Source organism: Pogona vitticeps, chromosome 1 (genome assembly GCF_051106095.1).
Source record: "Pogona vitticeps strain Pit_001003342236 chromosome 1, PviZW2.1, whole genome shotgun sequence".
Classification (NCBI taxonomy): Eukaryota; Metazoa; Chordata; class Lepidosauria; order Squamata; family Agamidae; genus Pogona; species Pogona vitticeps.
The window spans coordinates 6,794,254-6,809,834 of record NC_135783.1 but is presented as its reverse complement, the minus strand read 5'-3'; the positions used below and the strand labels follow the sequence as shown (position 1 = coordinate 6,809,834).

General features: G+C 42.7%; 1 protein-coding gene across 1 annotated transcript; it reads right to left on the bottom strand.

Moving 5' to 3' along the window:
- Nucleotides 1-7,787: 7,787 nt before the first annotated feature.
- LOC110070342 (gallinacin-10) lies at nucleotides 7,788-15,314 on the bottom strand. The gene is made up of 3 exons (XM_020778018.3): nucleotides 14,003-15,314; nucleotides 10,295-10,430; nucleotides 7,788-8,128 (listed from the first exon to the last, which is right to left on the bottom strand). Exons 1-3 carry the CDS (start codon nucleotides 14,058-14,060, stop codon nucleotides 8,113-8,115), a joined length of 210 nt encoding a protein of 69 aa, XP_020633677.2. The 5' UTR covers nucleotides 14,061-15,314; the 3' UTR covers nucleotides 7,788-8,112.
- Between the last annotated feature and the right edge of the window lie 267 nt (nucleotides 15,315-15,581).

Genomic DNA, 15,581 nt, shown 5'->3' with positions numbered 1-15,581 from the left:
ATGGACGATGGGTTATGTGGGAGAAGTTTGATTCCATGATGATGGGAGAGAAAAAGAACTTGATGGTTTGAGCATGTGGTTTGAAGGAGAGAGAATGAGAGTAAAGAGAAAGGAGGAGGAGGGGCTAGCCCACCTTAGTAGTGTTTTTTTATTTTAATCGGGATTGGTTATTTTATATAACTGCAAAAATCTTTGAGTATGTTCTTTATGCTGAAGCTTGAGCAATATAAACTGATTCTATGAAGCTCTATTTTTCTAATAAAATAATTATAAAAATTCTTACAAAAGGACTGGTCTTTTGAACAGCGGGGTCTGGCTAAATCCAGGGAGTAGAGAAGGCCACAAACTAGCTATTTCTAAGACTCCTCCCTAACTGAGCTGTTGTGAATTCTAAGAAATCACAAAGCCCATGTGTCTGAATTTGCAAAGTACTGAGTAAAAGGTAAATGTTCTTTTAAGGTCAGACTTGTTTAAGTGGCTTACGCTACGCACTGCTGAGGTCTTGGGACTTGCTTCCGAGCAAAAGTGGTAGGTAAGTGGCCTGTGGAACTCTCTGACCGTGTACTAAGCACTCCTTAGGGAGGCTTGGGCACCATGGAGGGAACATCAACAAAAGGCTCAAGTCTTCCCAAATGCTATATGGAAGCTTATCTCGTATCCTTATCAAGGTTGATGAATCAACGTCAATATAATGTGGGCCACCTGGCATTATCTTGGCTCCCGGCCAGTTCTTCATCCTATATAAAGAGCCACCAGCTCCTTCCCTCAAAGCATCCCTCTGAGGAATCCAGCTTTGCGACGCTGCAGTGACCGAATCCAACCGTCCAACCATGAGGTTCCTCTATCTTCTCTTTGCAGTGGCCCTCTTTTGCAGCATCCAAGGTAATGATGCCAGCTTGGAGCAAAACCGTTCATGACACTTCTTGGACCTAATGGCTCGTTGTGCTAATAATGATGTGAAGGGCACAAGTAACTGGGGAATATGAGGAATATTTTAATCTTATATGTATATGTATATGTATATGTATATGTATATATATATGTATATGTATATGTATATGTATATGTATATGTATATGCATGTGTATATGTATATGTATATGTATATGTATATGTATATGTATATGTATATGTATATGTATATGTATATGTATATGTATATTTATTTGGGGGCAGGGGGAGGACTCTAAGTTTGTAATAAGAATTGCACAGTTTAGGCCTGCTTGATGTTTGCACACTTGGAAATCCTATCAGGGTAGAAAAAAAGATCTGTCTAAATGGGATATTCTAAACAGGCTCTAGAAGAAGCCCAGGCTGGTTGGTCTTGAGAGCTGCGACCCAATGTCTCCTAAGGAGGACTGGGTCAAGCGTTCCTTCTCGGAGTTCCTTGATGGCCATCCCAACCAACTAGGTCATCCTGCCTGGGCAATGTCCAAATGTGGCTGAAGCCAAGGATCCATCCATCTGTCACAAACTTCTGAGGATCCGTTGTCAGTGTAATGCTGGGACCATAACTCATGGTTTCTTGGAGGTTTCTTGGAAACAAGTGGCCCCTTTCTGTATTCTGCACCAGTTTCTTTGATTGATCCTTTACAGGGAGAGGCAGGAGAGAGGGGAAAGGAGGGTGATGTTTAAGCCAGATTCAGCTGCTTGTGTTGAAAAGAAGCATGAAGGCTTTAGAAAAGAAAATGAGAATCTTATTGAATGGTGACCACTGGGGAGGCACCAACATATACTTTCTTCAGAAAGAGGGAATCCTAGTTCTTTGACATGTTTCTCTCTTTTTTAAAAAAAGTAATCTGTTGCCTCAGAGTCTTTCATGCACCTCTACACTGCAATAATGGCACCTGTCATTCCTCACACAGCTGTCACCTCAGTCCGCCTTGGCTCCGATGGATGCATACAGAAGGAAGGCAAATGCTACTTCACTTCCTGTCCTCGTGGGACTACGAGCATCGGACGCTGCGACGCAGTATATCGCTGCTGCAAATGGTGAGGTGGCTGTGTCCTTTACAAAAACGCATCTTCCGTGCCTTTGCAGGTGTCTCTTCCAGCAAAGGATAGGGTGCCTCTCGTGCTTAGGTTGGCCACTTCTGTCTTGTGCCATCCACCTCCTATTTCACAACAGAAACTGGTGTCCAGCTAGGAAGAGCACGTCTTCAGCTGTGCTGGCCCAGGTGGAAATGATCCCCACCAAGAAGCCTGCCTAGAACCATGGTTCTTCTGCCTTAAAAAAAATAAAAATAAAACGAAGCTGCTCAAATTGTTTCCTCTTCGCCCCAGGAGAGCTGAACGCTTTTGACCAGGCCGTCCATTTTGCAGTCCTCACTTTTAATGGCTTCTAAAATCTTTTCAAATCCAATTTAGCATTAGGTGAACGTGTCCCAAAGATCGTTGAAAAATGGAGTTGGCAGAGCCATCCAGTCCAAATCTCCACCCCTACCTTTAAGACAAGGGTCCAAAGTTTTTCCTTTAGGTGAAATCTTGCTTCCTGTCCCCTGAGCCCATTACCATGCGTTCTGCGCTCTGGAGTGACTGAGAACAGATCCTGCCCATCCTCTGTGTGACAAAAAGTGCTATCCTATCTCCCCTCAGCCTTCTTTTCTCAAGGCTAAATATGCTTGGTTCTTTCAGTCTTTCTTCACAGGGGTTGGTTTCCAGTCCCCTGAGCATCCTCATTGTCCTCCTCTGATTCTTTCAAATCTTTGAAGAGTGCCATTTCCTCAGGAAAAGATTCAATGCCACCTTCAAACAAATTCTTCCCAGGTTTCTTTTGTATACCAAAGCCACGAATCCGTGATTTAAGGTTCCATAGTTACCCAGAAAAAGTATCTAAGCTGGGTGTTGTCTGGAACATTATGACAGGGACGGCCAGCTGTCCCCACCTTGCCCCTTTCAAAGATGCAATGGAGCAGTTCATAGGTGATAAAAGAATATTCTAGCCCTGGCTGCTTTCCCTTTACAAATGAAGTGAATATTCGAAGAGCTTCTAAACTCCCGGCTATGGCACTTGATAAACCATGATAATCTGTAGAAGTTTGTGAACAAAAGGAAAGAACAATCCATGTGGACATGAGTACCAATCCACCACATCGGCATGATGGTGCCAAATACAAGACACAACCTAGTATTTTCTTCACAACTACCAAGCCCGTCTCTTATCACACAGCTCAAAGGTAAAACTGCCAATATTTCCTTCATTAAGACACATGGTTATATTCTTTCATTCTCATATTTACAGTGGTCCCTCGCTGTGTGAAACATCGCTGTACGGAAAGAAAATAGCCATTGGAATGCATTAAACTTAGTTTAATGCGTTCCAATCGGCTGATTTACTCACCGTACAGCGATGCTTCCCTATGGCCAGCAGCCATTTTCGCGCCCTCCCCTCGCTTAACGAGGGTGTGAAAACGCTGTGCACTGCCATTTTGGGGCTTCCGGCGGGCATTTTGGACCCGCCGAACAGCTGATCAGTGGGTCGCAAAGCGAAGGTCGGTAAGCGAACCGCTTACCGACCTTCGTTCTGCGATTTTTGGGCATAGAGGCCATCGCTCTGCAATTGCATTAGCGATCGAAAAAACGTCCTCGTAGAGTGAATTCATTGCTCTACGGGGCGCTCGTTGTGCGAGGCACCACTGTACTTTATATATTCTTTTTTCCATCTTGAGATTTATCTGCATCTGCAACCCCCACCCCATCCTTTCTCTCCCTTCTCTTTCTCCCTGCGCCCCCCATCTTTGCTCAGACCTGTTGTCTGTTTTCTGTCTCCTGGAGGAATTTTTACAACATGACCTTGACGCAAATGTAGGCCTGTAACCAATGGATATTTAGAATAGATGTGAGTTTTACCTTTAGAATATGAAACTGAGATTTCATGCAACCTTTCATTCTGCTTCCACATGTCTGATGAAGTGGATGTGACCACGAAAACTTACAGGGAAATATTATAGTTAGTCTTTAAGGTGCCACAAGGTTTGGTCTTCTGTTTTCTGTTGTTGTGTTTCGTTTTGTTTCTTTGGATTTTGCCTGATTTGCTCCATATATTATTGGCTTAAATGAGAGCAGTTCTGAAGGGATCCAGACATGGGAGCCTCCCCTTCCCTTGCTGTCTGAAGAGGAGGCAGTGGGTAGAGACAGAATCTGAGAAACTGCACGGAGAGAACAGGGTGTGTTTCGCTTCTCCCTTGCAGTGCAAGGAGGAGTGGCTGGTGTAAAAGTCATGATATTGGTTCCCAATTACCAGCGCCATAGAATTTATCAGAAATGGTGGCAGCATTGGCTTGTAAGCACTTTCGTGCGTGTAGGAAGTGGTGGCACAGGATACAAAAGTTTCATAACTTGGGTAGGTAGGTGCTTATATTTTAGGTGAAAAGGCCTGGCAGGCCAGTGGCATTTCTGTCTCCTTCTGAGCAAAATGAATAAAGATGATTGCTCAAGCAGACAGAATCGTTGCAGGGATATCTAAAAGGACACAACATCTTTCAAAGTAATAAATAACATGGCAGGAGAGTAAAAGTGACACATTGGAAAGACATAGTACTTGAAGTGCTTCGTTAACCTCAATTACTGTAATTCATCAGTAGAATTCTATAGCAGCCGGGGCTGAGACGTGGTTTTGAATGCAGTACCAGAGATGGGATTGGCACATCAAATGGAAAAGGCTCTCCTTTTTCATAGAGAGGGCTCACACATCCGGTTCCCAGTTACAAAGTGCACAGTAAGCAAGTGTAAAGAAATTAACAATGAGTGTGCCTCTAGCTGAACAAATCATCTCAGCTGGGAGACTGGCAAGTCTCTATAAGCCTCCAGATCATGGAAGATTGTTGGGTAAAGTAGGCCAAATTGAGATCTCCTGTTGACACTGCCATGAGACAGAATGGTTGCAGCAGTGACATCTTTAGGTCTGCAAGACCAGAACATACATACTCTATAAAAACTTATTCTTAAGAGGGCAGGAAGTAGTAAGTACCATGCACTAGTTCATTGTGAATTCATTCTAAATTCTTTTTTACCACCGTCAAGTAGTTGCAGACAGTGATTCGTCCACCATGTGACTTCATACGCTCCAAAAACATCCTGGGGTTAATCAGTAATGGAGATAAGCCCTTAGTCTGGGTTGGGGTATATGCAGATCAGAGCTGATATATTACAGGCAGGATCCAGTCATCCAGGGATACAGTAGCTGACCTTAAAACAATTGTTCTTGATGGTTGGCATAATGCTTCCAACCTGCCTTGCAAAAAAAAAAAAATGCAAATAATGTGGCTAAATACCTGGTGAGTATTATACTAAATTGCAGCAGAGTAGGCCCATTAGATCAAAAGGGAGTGGGGGAGTCAACTTGTCTGCAAGTTCCCGTTGATTCAAACGGGCCTGCCCGAACCGCAATGCACTTTAGCGTAGTCTCTTCCAGGCAGAGTCGGCCCATTTGAATCCAGAGCAATTGACTCACCAAATCCCCATTGAGTCAATGAATTTACTCTAGTGAAATTGAATAGACTAAGCAACAGGATTTGTTGTCCTGGGGAAAGATCTACCATTCTAAACTTTTGTGGCTGCAGGTCAGAAACCAGGTCTCACTTCTGATGTTCAGCCACTGAGTTCCTGCAGCTCAAATGCTGTATCTTTTCAGCCTCTCCGGAGCTGAAGAAGACAATCTACTCTTTTTCTTTTTCTTTTAACAGACAAAGCAAATGAGGCGGAGGCTTGTTCATCATTCTTTCCTTGGCGCAAGAAACATGAAAACTCTAGTAATTTGGAATTGGAAGGATGTCCGATCTCTTGAGTGTGGATTCTTCCTGGATGACCTGCTCCTTCCCCCCCCCCCACAATAATAATCACTCATAATTAAAACATAAACATGCTGTGCAGAATGTCTTTCAGCATCTGTGATTTGTTTTCCCTTGCTTTAAAATAAATCATTTCATCATCATCAAATCTTCATTGTCTGTGTCACCTTACAATTGAGAAAGGGCAATGCAAATGCTCACTTACACATTCCTTTAGAGTAATCGAATACTTTACTCATCGAATGAAATCATTACAGAATACCCATTTAGAATTGGAGAGTTGGTTAATCTCTAGGAGTTCTGTCCATTTTCTGCCAGGGTTCAAGCAATACAAGAGAGGAATTGTGAAGGTGAAGGTATATCCGCCTATCCATGGGCAAGGTCAGATGCAGAACTGTAACCAAAGGTGTGACTACATCGCCGAAGAAATGTTTTTACTCTGTCCCTCACTAAGTCTGCTTCCCTTTTAATGATGTTACAATTTCTACTTCCCTATTCTAATTTAGTTGTGATTTCTTTTTACAAAATGCATTAAAGAGATGTTGGTCTCTAATAATCTGACATGCAGTCCCCCAATTTCATGCGCAGGAATGACCAGTGCCTCAGACTCCCCTCCCCACGGGTGGATGGAGCCAATCCAGCAGAAAAGGGGGTTTCCATTATATTGAAAATCAAAGAGAGACCCCAATAGAAGAACAGATTGACACAAATTGCCCTGCAAGAAAGGCTGTTGTTGAGCCCGCACTGCCTTTGAGTAGCTTGAGTAGTATTTAGTATAATACTTGAGTATTTACTGCCAGCTGACAGTGGTTTTTGAACTGCAGGAGCTGGAAGGGACCCTCTGGGTCATCCAGTCCAGCCCCTGTCAAGGAGGCCCCATGGGGGAATCAAACTCCCAACCTCTGCTTCCATAGCCAGATGCCTAAACCACTGAACTATCCAGCAGTTCTTTGTTAAAATGAATGTGTTGTTTCCACAGTCTCCTTGAAACATGTCACAAAGTAAATATTATAGCCCTTCTTTACTGGAATTGCCCCTTTCTAAGACGATATCTTAACAAGTTCTTAATCCTCGCAGGGAATGTATTCGCGAAGGCTTTCACGGCTGGGATCTGATGGTTGTTGTGGGTTTTTCGGGCTCTTTGGCCGTGTTCTGAAGGTTGTTCTTCCTGACGTTTCGCCAGTCTCTGTGGCCGGCATCTTCAGAGGACAGGAGTAGGGACTCTGTCTGACAGAGCATGGACAGAGTTCAGATGAGAATAGAGAGATTGCCGTGTACATCTGCACCAGAGTCATGAAAACCAAATGCATCTGTGGAACATCAACTGAGTAGCTATGTCTCCTGCCATCATCACACTGAACCAACTTGCAGTGAATGGCAGGTAATGGGGAAAAAAAGTTTACTTCATATGTGAAAGTTGCTGGAATGGCTCAGAATCAGTGCAAACAATAATTTTTTCAGAGTCCAGGTGCAAAGAAAATGAATTAATTCTGCAATACATGCCTCATGCTCTTCCTTCCAGCCCATACATTACTCCCCTGACTGTTTAAATTTTTATTTTGAACAAAAACAAACCTCGAATTTCTCTTGTGCCTTCTAAGAGGCATGAAGTGCAGTTTTTGAGGACCTCTGGACCTTCCTGCAACACTTTAAAAAAACGTGTAAAATCATTTCTCGCCACTACAGGGTGCAGAGTTGTCCAGTTTTGAAGAAGAAGAAAATTAAGGGGAAAAAATTGTGCACAGGTCATGGAAAGAAGATTGGCCCGCCAAGGTCCATGGACAGTTATGTGTGCCCCACCCGTAGACCTCTAGAAGTTGCTGATCTTTGGTGTATAATAATAATCACCTGAGTAGGTTATGCCATAAGAAGTTCACCATGTTATTTCCCCCCCCACACACAAATTTAGGATCTCTAAACGGTTGTGTTAGCTTTTCCACCGTTCATGTGACGGCAGTTTTGAGAAGTGCTTAAAATGAGAGAGAGAGAGATGAGAGGTGTGATGGTCAACTATTCTTTATTTTTATGCTTAATCTGAAGAACAAAACAGCACAAGACCTGGCCCTTCATGGTGCTGTTGAAAGAGAGGTGTATAAACAGAACTTAGCTGATATGAACAATGAAACCTTTGTGTTAAGAAGGGGCTGCATGCATGATCTCAGCTTGGCTTCTGCTTTAGTAGCAGAACACAGACAGAAAAGTGGAGTGATCATAGTATGGTGGATTCATAGGAAGTATCTTTTCAGTGGTGAACAGCAAACGTTTGTAGTAGATGTGCTTCTCAGATAGGACCAGCGGTGGTTGGAGTGGAGTGATGAGAACTTCATGAAAAGATATCCCTATAAGGAATCAAAATGCAAATGTTAGTGCATTGGAGCATAGCCGGAAAAGCAGCTGTTGCAACCGCTTATTGATGCTCTTCAGCCTGACGGTATGGCAATCATGACATAAAGTCTGGAGAAAATAAATGCCATTGTCTGAATGAGTCTGAGAGAAGCCTAAGAGAACCGCAGAATTGTAGAACTGCAGAATTATAGAGTCGGGAAGAGTTGCCAAAGGTTACTCAGTTGAAAAAAAGCTAAAGCATTCTTCCATCCTTTTATCTCAACACCTTCCACTGCTGAACAGCTCTTACCAAGTCCAATGGGATAAGGGTGCACAGGATTTCTATCTTGGCTTCTCTGCATGTTTCATTACTTGTTAATAAGGAAAGGGAACTAGTACGCCCACCAAAGCAGTTAGGTAAGAAAAGATTATCATTCCAGGATGTAAAAAAGATAGTCTGCACTTTATTCCAAAGTAAAAGCCCAACACATTTTGGCTTAGCCCTTTCAGTTTTCTTCAAAGGCGTGAATATTTCACTTTGGTTTAGAAAGGCTTTTTTTGGTTGTTTGTGTCTTAGGTCTAACTCCAACTCCTTTTGAATTCAAAAGGCTGAAAAGGCTAAGCTGAAACTCATTGGATTTTTTAATTTTTATTTCAAGAACAATCACTCATGAAAGCCAGTGGTTCCTAAAGGTTTACTGGGCTTGAGATTTTTTTTTTTTAAAAAAAAAACCTCAGGTTTTTTTCCAATTCAAACAGAAAGCCTGTAAATTGTGACAAACCTGTCAGTAATCCAAAACACAGCAAAACAAAAAAGATGGAAATTCCTCTCCTTTCCTGTGACCAAATTGAGGACGTATGGTTTTTTCAAGCTTACAGAGGACCGTGATGTATCTACGTGCTATACATACAGCACAGGAAAGAAGCACCCCACCAAAGAAAAAGGGTAGCAGTCCCAGTTTGGCACTTAAGTACCGTATTTTTCAGTGTATAAGACGCCCCCATGTATAAGACGCCCCCCCCCCACTTTTCTAATCCAAAATTAAGAAATCTAAGTGGGGCTTAGCAAGTATAGGGGGAAAGGGATCAAAGTGCTGCAGGATCGCTTTGATCCCTGCTTTCCCCTCCACTTGTTTTTTTTCTCTCCTCAGCTTACTTCTGTGTATAAGACGACCTTCAATTTTTATTCTAAAGATTTTAGACAAAAGTATAGTCTTATACACGGAAGAAATATGGTAACTCAGTATGATTAACTCCAAGGGTTTTTTTGGGGTGGGGGGAATACTGTGATTCCTCTGTGGCTTTTAATTCAGACTTTACAAGTGCTATCTAAGGTACTTAGGTACTGACACCTTGCGCCCCAAATAGGTTCAACACCTTGAACAGCTTCTGTAAGAAGCAGGCTAAACTGGAATCACCGGCCACACTGATGAAGTTGAAGTGATTCAACCTCTGCACTGAAAACCTCATAGCTGCATGGATCTTGCAGTGAGGAGGCAAAGCATTTCCTCCCCTTAGTTTCTCACCAAGGGTGAGAGGCTGTGAGATTTACTTGTTTTTCCACACATGCATTGACTTGTTTGAAATCTGGTGCTGGAGGAGAGCTTTGTGGATGCCCTGCACTGCCAGTAAAGATGAACAAGTGGGTCCAAGATTCAATCAAGCCTGAACTATCTCTGGAGGCAGAAATATTGAAACTTGAGACTGTCCTATTTGGGGCCTGAGGGTCCTAAACAGGGTTCTCTAGAAAAGACCATCATGCTGGGGAAGGTGGAAGGTGGCAGGAAAAGAGGAAGACCCAATATTAGATGAATTCACTCTCTAAAGGAAGCCACCTGCCTGAGTTTGCAAGAGTTGAGCGGCACAGTTGAGGACAGGACATTTTAGAGATCACTCATTTACAGGGTCACCCTAAGTTGAAGGTGATTTGATGGCATATAACCACAACCACACCTGCAAGCCATTCGTATCAGGTACTACAATCCCACGAGTGTATTGATGGAGTTGCTGAATAACAGTAATCAGCTACAACTGCAACTCTGTCGATCAGTTTCTCAAGCAAGATGTGCACCACGAAGAGAAGAGAAAGCAAATTCCAGCATGGGTTGTGGACTCACAGAAAAATTAAGATGGAAGAAAGCAAAGATTTGGATGGAACTCATTCAAAATAGACTACTCACTTTTTGCAGCAGTTCAGTAACCCTCCATGGCAAGTACCGGACACGACATGAGTTGGGGGGCATGCTCCAGCTTTGCAGAAGCCAGCAAGACTTCGGCATGCAATAGTATCTTCAAGAGGAGGCGGCTGAGTATAACCTGAGCAGACAGAAAATGTAAACCATCAGCTTCTTGCTTTGGTATTCTTTCATTGGTACATGCAACCGGTGGCCATGAGCATGGGCTAGGAGAAAAGATATCAATTTATCCTTGGATTGAAACCCTTCTACGACCACCGCAGGGGTGCAGAAGCTTATCCCCCCCTCTTCGACTCCAATTCTGGTGACTTCGGTGGTGATCGTGGTAGGTGTACGTATAACTGCTCCATGTGAATGGTTGCTCACGAAAAACAATTAAATGAATGCCTGGAGGGGCTTGCCTGGGCTAGCTTTGCCTTCTGTTGCCACTGCTTATCGTTGCCACCAACCGGTCTGAATGAAAGCCATTTTTCCATACGTATTGGAGGGATATGTACATAAGAATTATGGTAAGCCTATTCAAGGTACCCTCACACTGTGGCCAATGAGTTGCCCATAGGGAGCCTACTAATAAGACATTAATGCAGTCTATACCGTGTTCCCCGCGTTCTCCAGCCACTGATATACAGTGTGCCAGTTTCTCTCATGACCCAATGTAGTGTGGTGGATACAGTGTCAGACTAGGACTCAGAAGCCCAGGGTTCCAAACCCTGCTCTGTTTAGGAACCTCACTAGGGGATAGCACTGGGAAACTGCTCCTCGATCATCTCACATACCTGGAAAACCCGTATTTATTTATTTATTTTATTTATTTAATTTATATGCTGCCCACTCTACCCAGAGGTCTCTGGGTGGCTTACAATAATTAAAATTCAATACAATAAAATGATTAAAATACAATTAAAATACAATTAAAATACAATTAAAATTGCCATCATCAGGACCCACGGTTGTTATTTCAATTAAAAGCCTTCTGGAACAGGAAGGTTTTGACCTGGCGCCGAAATGTCATCAACGTCGGCGCCAGACGAATTTCAGTTGGGAGGGCGTTCCATAGTCTGGGGGCAGCTGCCGAGAAGGCCCTTTGTCTACAAGCCATCCCTCTTACCTCTTTGAGGGATGGCTCTTTCAAAAGGGCCCCCTGGCTAGATCTTAACTGCCGGGTAGGCTCATATGGAAGGAGGCAGTCCTTCAAGTATCCAGTATGCACAAGGGACCTGATGTCACATAACAATTGTCTCTTATACTGGACATGAGCATACTGGACAGAGTGGTCCTGACTAGAGATGGGCAGGAATATAAAAACAGATCATTTTTTTCAATGAATATAGTCAATTCGTCATATATTCATCAATCCATATTCGTCAAATTTTAATTCCAAACGAATACGGATCAATTAATATTTCTCTGTTTTTATTCGTCCCCATAGGATTAAAAAAAAAAGCCATCCTATGGCTTTTCCATTCTGCCTACCAATAGGCAGCCACCCACCCCCACAGTTTACTCCCACCCCCTTCCTCTCCCTACCTTAGGCCCCCCTGCCCCCACCCTCACTGACACCCCATTACCATAATTGTCGCTGTCACTGCCGAGGTCTCCATCAGGCCTCCGCAGCTGTAGAAAGGGTAACTGGCAGCCCTTTGCAAAGATGGTGGCTGCAGCTTCATTTAGGGTAGGGAAGCTGCAGCTGTCATCTTTGCAAAGGGAAGCCTGGATTCCCTTAGCCTTCCTGGTTTGTTTGTTTTTTTAGTAACCTCCCACAAATCGATGAATACATTCATTATTCGTCAGTTCATGGGGGCAACATCGTGCTTCATGAGTCGTCAACTTTTGATGACTCACGAAGCAGGACAACTCACCAAAATCTTGAGTCATCCCCATCTCTAGTCCTGACTAGTAGCTGCTGATGGACTTCTCCGCCCTGAATGTATAGTCTCTTTCTAATGTGGTCCAAGGTGGCAGCACTTCTTACATCTTGTGGCAGTGAAAGCCCCCCCCCCCCAGTTTAGAAAACCACTGTGTGAAAGGGTATATCTTGTTATCCATCCTTTATGTTCCAGTGAATGACCACCAATGTTTCCTTGAGACAAAACTCATTTCATCCATGATGAAACCCGAAACATTAGCAACTGCTGAAAGATTTTTCACTTCTCCAACACATCGGAAGTAGCATTAGGGAAAAAAATCCCCTATATTTAACAGAATACATAATTTCCACTCTATGATTAAAAATCCTGCTGTTAAGTATTGTAAGTTGCAAGTACAGTCATCCCATTGAGACAGGAATTGACTCACTAAATCCCCACTGATTCAGTGGGCCTACTCGCAACTTGCTATGCTAAGGAACAGGATTTCACCCAAAATGTTTTTACTAGAGTAAAACCACAAAACATGTTCCCTCAAAACTCTCTGAAGTTTAAGTATTTTTTTTTGGACTAACCTTTGATGGATAGAGTTGGAAACCATATGAGAAGGAAGACTAATTTCATACAAACAAGCAAATTACATCACTTGGATCAATTATTATATGCCCTGCAACAAAATGTTGCAGCATGGGCATTCCTTGTTCCAAATTTTGAATCATTTTCTACCACGTTTTCTAGTTCCAGCAGAGAATGATGTTTCTGGATCCTGCTCTAGTGCTCACTTTGGGACACTTTTATCACCCAAAAACTGTAGGACAGAGCACGTGCTCCTGTCTTAAAATGCAACTCTATCATTTTAGAAAGAATTTATGGCTCGGTCGTAGAGCACCGTTTTTCTTTTCAGCTGGTCTCAGGGTCTGATCCTGGCATCTCCAGCTGGGTCTGGGAAATAAATCCAGGAAAGCTGCTGCCAATCTGGGTCAACAATAACTATGTTAGAAGGAGTGGTGACTCAATTTTGCATAACAGAACATACTGTATTACCCTTCTGAGCTTTCAAAATGAAGAAAGATGTAGATCAAATATCTTTTGGCTAAAAAAAAAAAGGCCAATGCTATTTTAGGATGCATTAACAGAAGTATGGTCTCCAAATCTCACAAGGTACTAGTTCTCCTCTATTCAGCACCAGTTAGGCCTCATCTATAGTACTTCATCCAGTTCTGGATACCGCACTGTAAGTAGGATGCTGACAAACTGGAGCAAGTTCAGAGGAGGATAACAAGGACGATCAGGGGACTGGAAACCAAGCCCTATAAGGAAAAATTGGAAGAACTGGGCATGTTTAGCCTTGAGAAAAGTAGACTGAGTGCTTTTAAAATGCTTGAAAGGTAGTCGTGCAGAGGAGGGGCAGGATCTGTTCTCAAGCATCCCAGAGTGCAGGATTTATAAGAATGGGCTAAAGCTAGAGGAAGTCAGATTTTGGCTGAATATCAAGAAAAACTTCTTAACTGTTAGAGCAGGATGACAGTGAAACCAATTATCTCAGGAAGTGGTGAGCGCTCCAATGCTGGGGCATTGTTCAACCACCTCTCAAGTCTTCTTTGACTTGTATTCCTGCATTGAGCAGGATGCTGGACCCAATGGCTTGATTGACCCCTTCCAACCCAATGATTCTATGATCCTATGCTGTCACTTAGAACATCCACTTCTCTTTTATTTGCTTTCAATAGTCCGGATGACTTTCCTTTATTTATTTATTTTTACCTTTTAAGTGTGTTTCCTCCAATCTGAGAAGGTTCCCGCCAACCCAACTTAAACTCCATCTTACCTGGAGAAATCTGGAAAAGGAAGACAAAGACGGCGAAAAAGAAATAGAGGATCCTCATGATGGTGGGCTCAGAACTTTGATGGAGAGAAGAGGTTCACAAAGATCGTCAGGCCACTGGTGATTTGCAGGATGAGGCTAGGGAATGCTTGCATATTTATAGGGTTGAAATGACTGTGGAATTGAAGTGTACAGACCCCTTGTCAATAAATAACCATGCTTAACCGTTTGGAAAATGTGTTATCTGCTGCCTCGTAAGCAAGTTTGAAATAATTTAAAAGATGACGCAATAAGTGCAGGGGAAATCCATCAATCTCTCTGTCCTTTATATAACTTGAATAATGTCTAAATCCCATCAGCTGCCTTGTTGACCTTGGTTGCATGAAATGCAGCCTCCACTGTGTCGTGCATTACCAAAAGAGATGTTTTTCTAACATTCTAGTTCTCCTTTTGACATTGCTTGTCCTCAGATTGTGTGTGTTTATGTGTTTGTGTGTGTTTACATTTAGGAATCACCTTTCTCATTGCACAAGGTGCCTAGCGGGAAATGGATTAAACAAAATAAACAACCATTTAGCTGGCTTTTAATAAATCAGGCAATTATTAACTGATCAGTTGCTTTCACATAAATGTGAATACTATCAGTACACCAGCAAATTCCAGCTAAAAATCACAGCACTGGAGAAGAAGAGGAAGTAGTATGAGAAAAGGAAGAACTTCAGTACTGGTAACAACAGTTATCACTCCGTTTTAGGGGCAGAGCTGCTGTTCATGGTTGAAGACGCAACATTCCATTCCCCCACCTCTTCCTACCATTGTCATGCACTGCCTCTATCAGTCAACAATCTTCATCCAACATCAAAGAAGCAAGAGTTGTAAGGCCCTCGAGTCCAGCCTCCTGCTCAATGTGGGAATCCAAGTCAAAGTGTATCTGATTGATGTTTGTTTAGTTTTGTCTTGAATGCTTCCAACATCACCGCCTCTTGAAGTAATTGGTTACCATGTTGTACTGCTCTAACAGTTGGGAAGTTTTTCCTGATATTCAAGCAAAACCTGGCTTCCTCTAACTTGAGCCCATTGTTGCATGTCCTGCACTTTGGGATGATCAAGAAGAAATCCTGCCCCTCCTCTGTAGGACTACCTTTCAGGTCTTTGATAAGTGCTATCCTATCTCTCCTCAAGCTTCAAAGCCTTCACCATCAGGTCTTTTCTCTAGCTGAGCCACATTTAAGTCTTCATAGATGTGGGTCTGTCAAATGGAAAACTCAAAATGGAGACTTACAGTATTCATAGTCTTTAAAAAATATCCAAAAATCCCATGATTTAGTGGCTGGCTAGTATCACCTCTTTCTTGTCTGTGGATGATGCCGTTTTGGACTGAGATTGACAGAAGAATATCTCAATTCGCACCTAGGGTTGTCATCCTCCTACTTACAAGAAGACCCCAGAACTAAAAGTTCCCACATAATTAAACAAATTATACTACTAGCTCATTTCCACTGAATAGAATTGTTTTAGCTGATTTAGTTCACTCATTCAATTGTTTCAAGCTTCTGGGTATACTAGTCACAAGATTTATGCC